This window comes from Nicotiana sylvestris, chromosome 8 (genome assembly GCF_000393655.2).
Source record: "Nicotiana sylvestris chromosome 8, ASM39365v2, whole genome shotgun sequence".
NCBI classification, from domain to species: Eukaryota; Viridiplantae; Streptophyta; class Magnoliopsida; order Solanales; family Solanaceae; genus Nicotiana; species Nicotiana sylvestris.
The window spans coordinates 217,180,591-217,185,842 of record NC_091064.1 but is presented as its reverse complement, the minus strand read 5'-3'; the positions used below and the strand labels follow the sequence as shown (position 1 = coordinate 217,185,842).

The window sequence follows — 5,252 nt, the reverse complement described above, 5'->3', positions numbered from 1 at the left end:
AAAAACGACTAAATCTTCTACAATTCTTCTACATCAAACGCAATTATATCCAAATTTCAGTAATACAAAGCAAAGGAAAAGAGAGCAGCAATTCCACCATTGACAGCCATTAAAAAGCTTTGAAGTTTTGAATTCAAATTTAGATTTTTAAAAATCATTATTTGTTTGGATTGGGTGTTGTTGCAAATAATTGGGAATATGGTTCGGAGTTTATATCTCAATTTTGAGGGGTTTTGGTGAAGATTAGACTTGGTTTTGGCTGAATTTCAGATTGGAAGAAGAAGAAGAAGAAGAAGAAGAAGAAGAAGAAGAAGAAGAAGAAGAAGAAGAAGAAGAAGAAGAAGAAGAAGAAGAAGAAGAAGAAGAAGAAGACATGACATACATTATATTGCAGAAAATGTAGAAAAATTGTAGATAAATTATAGTTAAATTGTAGAAAATTATATTTTGTTGTTTATTTATTTTCTTTTATTCATTTAATTATTGTATGAAAGTTGAACAACATTATATAAAAATTATATTTAAGTGGTATTATATTGTAGTTGTATATAACTTAGTAGAAATAATATACGAAAATTGTAGATAATTTGTAGATAAGTTGTATAATATATAATTAGTTGTATGAAAATTATTTTAATATGTATAAATCAGATACAAAATGTACAAAAGACATACTGTATAAATTTTGTATAAAATTTGTATGTAAGTTTTATGTTATTGTAGTTGTATTTCACTGGGTGAAAATAATGTGTGAAAGTTGTAGATAAGTTGTATTCCTCTATAACGGGAGATGTTGGCATATCAAGTAACTTTAGTGTTCCAGACGAACATGCATGAAAATAAAGATAAATTTTGTTATGAACAATTTGTAGATATTTTGTAGATAATTTGTAGAAACATTGAAATTCTGTATTTTCATATTAATTTTTCAAATGATATGTAGTTTTATTGTAGATTAAATGTAGAAAACAAGCCATTGTGAGTCTTATTTGACTCATTCCTCACATTCAACCTATTCTATAAATTCACGCCTCTTTAAATACAATACAATCATACTTTCTTGAATTTAAAGGTATAGCAATATATATAACTTAAAAAATATCTTCTCCTCTGTACAAGTTAGCTCCGAAACAGACGAAGTAGAATAACAAGCTCCCATCAAAACTTTTAACACAAAAACACAAAAGCTCAAAAATAAATAAACAACAGTCTACAATTTTTCTACAATTTATCTACAATTGCTGCAATATAATGTATGTCATGTCTTCTTCTTCTTCTTCTTCTTCTCCTTCTTCTTCGACGAGTTTCAATCTGAAATTCAGCCAAAACAAGTCTAATCTTCACCAAAACCCCTCAAAATTGAAATATAAACTCCAAACCATATTCTCAATTATTTACAACAACACCTAATCCAAATAAATAATGATTTTTAAAAACCCAAATTTAAATTCAAAACTTTTTAATGGCTGTCAATGGTGGAATTGCTGCTCTCTTTTCCTTCCCTCTTATATTACTGAAGGAACCTGAAACCATAACCATCAAAAGTTATTGTTGTGTATGAACTTTGAGGATTTGACTTCAATTTTGACTGGTTGTAAAAGAAAAAACCTTGATTTTGGACGTTAATGGTAGAGGGTTTCAATTATTTTTCTGGTTTTAGCAGAGGGAATAATGGTTTGAAACGTGGGTGTGTGGTGATAGGTGGGTGAGGGTGTGGGGTTGGGAGAGAGAAAAATGAGGGGGTGGGGATTTGAAGGAATATACTGTACCATAAATTTAGAAGTGATATAAGGTATAATTAATATACAATTAAAACACCTTATGATATAGAATTAATAATTATATATACTAAATGTAATTATATTAAACCTTAAACATTAAGGGTTATATAGTTTCCTATATCGCCTAGGAATGTAAAAATTCCTTTTCAATTATCTCTCGGATAACGGGCTCGCCTATGCTATTTTGACCTGTAATCAGGCCGTACCCAAACAACCACTAGGCCCATTTGAACTTTCAAGAAGATTCTCCAACTCTTTTGTTCTCACAATATCCGACCACCTTCGAACTGCTGACATTTCTCTTCTACTAAGGCGCAGGATCAGTTTTTGGGACGAAAGAATTTAAGATTTTCTGGTACGGTTTCTGTAATTTCATCAATCTTTTAGTCATGGGTTTTCCCAGTTTTATCTAAAATTCAACATTTTCTTTATTTTTCACACCTTTTTTCCATGATTTGCAGGATTTTGGTGAAAGGGTAATAAAAATTGAACCGATGATTCGAACGGAAACTTTAGTTCCTGCTCTAACCAAATTCAAAACCATATTTCCAGCTGGAGGAAAATTGGGTAATTTTTCAATGTTATGCTTTCTTTATGTACGAGCACTAATTATAAAATTACGTACATAACAAATACTCACTCCACTTTATTTAGATTTTTGTCTAGATACAAGTTTATATGTTAATTTGACTTATATTATATTAGCGGTTGTAGAGAATATGTCTAACTAATATGTTCGTACGTTCCAATTTATGTGACACTATTTTCCTATTAGTCCATTCCAGGAAATGACATATTTCTATATTTGGATATAATTTAATCATTTAACTTTAAACTAATTTTATATACCCAAATATTGTGGCAGTTTAAGATTACAAGTTTCAAAAGTCTTCATTTCTTTATTAAACCTGTTGCAGAATCAAACTGCGTCACATAAGTTGGAACAGAGTGAGTATGACAAGTCAGTTTGGTAGAAAAATTGGCGCGGAAATGTTTAAAATATGACATTTAAATGAATTTGAATTCTTGAATCTTTGGAAAATTGTATAAAATAATATTATCACTGGAATTGTGACGAGTATTTTGGGAACATTCCAAATTAAAAAGAGTGTCATATTAATTTGGATAAAGATAGAATTGTTATTACAAATGTACAAGAAAATCGTAGTTAAAGATATTGGTGTTTGACTACTTGATTTACTGTTGTATTCGTTTTGATAAACTGAATAATGGCGACATTGATACAGTTGGAACAATGATCCCTAAGAAGCAAGCAAATGATGATGCCGGAGAAGCCCAAATGAAGGCGGAGAACATTGAACCCCTTGTTGCTTTTAGCAGGCCACCTCCAATCCCTCCTTTCCTTGGACCTCTAGTTGCTCTTTCATTGCTTGAATCATGGTCGAGACGAGATAGCAAGGATGATTAACAGCTGACATGGTTAATGCCATATGCTTTCTTCTGCCTATAGAAGTAAGAAACTTTTGAAGGTTTTAGAGTCTTGTTAAATGTGAAGTCTATCTTTGTCTACTATCTTTATGTAGGAAAAATAAGTCGTTGAAATGTTGTCCAGCTTCTTGAATTGGCAAGCTGTGCATATCTTCTACTTGTGGAACATCTCTATAATGTAAAGGAATAACTTGTAGATAAGTGTAAGAATGGTGACTGTGATACTCCATAACTTGCGGTACCAAGCAATAATCGGACCTATGCTTGGCTTGAGAACCATATTGTAGATAGTTGGTACCACTTGGGGATTCATCAAGAACAACCCTGCGTAGGAAAAAAATTTTGCCCCGTTCAGAATATTTTCGTTCTCTTGTTAGTGAAAGTATAAAGAATATTAAAGAAATCAACATACATGCTGCCTCAGGGAAAGTATCAAATACTGAAATGACATTCTGGAACACGTCCTGCTTTTTGTCGAGAACATGAACACCATGTGTGTTAATGAAATAGGAACTGAACAAAGACTTCATATTGATGAATTAGATTGTATAATTTGCGCTTTTTCTGAAATATAGAAGATTGGTGATGTTCATACCAAAGCGAAGCTTCCTGGTTTGATTGGTGATTCAATGATTACTTGAGCTTTCCTGTATAAATTGCCATTTCTGAACGTTTAGTACTTGTGCGGAGGACAAAGTAATAGTCTTAAAAGTTAACATGGCTTCAGAAAAGTTTGAAATTTACTTTATAATTAGTTGTTCACCATCTCTTGATAACTCGTAGCAGCTGCAGCCTCTAGTGAAAGGAACTTGTTTCTTCTTCCACTCTGCATTTACCAAAAAATAGTTTCTCAAGTTTCAATTTATATGCATTTTCGCTAAACGTGAGAAATAAGTGATTTTGGCCTTACCTAAGTGCCAGTTTACCACAGTTGTAAGATGAACTCCCTCATATATTTGTTCAATGCAGAACTTTGTGTTCTTACCCATGCATGTGGTTAGTTTCTCCAGAAATTTCATAGCCTCCTGCATATATTTGCAAATAGGAGCTTCAAGAATCAGACAAAGTTACTATAGTTTCATGTTTCTGAGAGAAAGATTGAGGTTACCTTTCTCCCTTTGAATGGTCGAGTGTAGGAGAAATCATCAAAGAAACAATCTTCAGATATGAGTAGTGCTAGTTGGTTCAGGTCATTGTTGTTGATACTAGAGTAGAATTTCTTGATTGTGTCGGATGGAGAACACGGACTTGTGTCATTATCAGGATGTGACATTGAAAAAGGATTTGACATTGAAAATGTAACCAAACAGTTAGATTTTCTCTTGATGCCTCGTATATCAAGTTTTCGTTGTGATAGTATTTTAACTGGTTCATGGTTAGTCTTTAACAGAGGAATGCTCCGGCTACGGCTAAACTCTGGTTTGGACCATAAAATATGTTGGAGAAGTTGGCCTGAAAATGCCATTTTTAATTGATATAGCAGCACTATAGAAACTATAATAATCTATTTATGAACCCATGATTGAGAAAGTGTAAAGACTTTGGTTTATGCCTTGGCATTGAGGAAAGGAACTGTTGGGGTGTACCTATTCCTTCCCTAAAATTGTTGCCTTGATGTTCTCTGCCTTGCTCTGTACTTAAGGTACCTACTTTGTATAGACCCTAATTTAGCAGTTTTCAAGATGGTCTCGTAACAATGTACGTACAAGATAACATGAGGTTTCTTTATTTCTTGGTTTTTATTTTCTGCTTATTTTCTTATCCTCTTCTTTATTATTTTATTTTTTCCTTTTAAAGTATGTTATTTTAATCTTTTTCATAAACTGGATGACTAAAGAACCAAAAAAGACGGTGGTGTCGTATGAGTTGTTTCTGAGGAGGATGTTACGCAAATGGATAGGCAAAAGCTTTAAAAAAAGAGGGGGGGTTTCACTTTTAGCCTGCTCCAGAAATTATTTACATTCGGTAGTCAAAAAAGTGTATAGTATTTGTATATAATATGTATGTGTGTGTTAATTATTT

General features: G+C 32.3%; 1 protein-coding gene across 2 annotated transcripts; it reads right to left on the bottom strand.

Moving 5' to 3' along the window:
* Positions 1-2,881: 2,881 nt before the first annotated feature.
* LOC104233772 (uncharacterized) lies at positions 2,882-4,778 on the bottom strand. Of its 2 annotated transcripts, none has more exons than XM_009787215.2 (6): positions 4,339-4,778; positions 4,141-4,255; positions 3,975-4,056; positions 3,826-3,877; positions 3,643-3,694; positions 2,882-3,554 (listed from the first exon to the last, which is right to left on the bottom strand). In XM_009787215.2, exons 1-6 carry the CDS (start codon positions 4,693-4,695, stop codon positions 3,385-3,387), a joined length of 828 nt encoding a protein of 275 aa, XP_009785517.1. In that variant the 5' UTR covers positions 4,696-4,778; the 3' UTR covers positions 2,882-3,384. The 2 variants fall into 2 exon arrangements, with proteins under 2 accessions (XP_009785517.1, XP_070009196.1); XM_070153095.1 differs by having other exon boundaries at positions 3,347-3,554; positions 3,643-3,697.
* Positions 4,779-5,252: the final 474 nt, after the last annotated feature.

What these genes read in the sequence shown, in the direction of transcription:
- LOC104233772 (XM_070153095.1), bottom strand. Translation starts at nt 4,695, where the DNA reads ATGGCATTTTCAGGCCAACTTCTCCAACATATTTTATGGTCCAAACCA. An exon ending in TGTGGTAAACTGGCACTTAG is followed by an intron (nt 4,057 to 4,140) that starts GTAAGGCCAAAA and finishes TGGTAAATGCAG; the next exon opens with AGTGGAAGAAGAAACAAGTT. An exon ending in GGTGAACAACTAATTATAAA is followed by an intron (nt 3,878 to 3,974) that starts GTAAATTTCAAA and finishes CAATTTATACAG; the next exon opens with GAAAGCTCAAGTAATCATTG.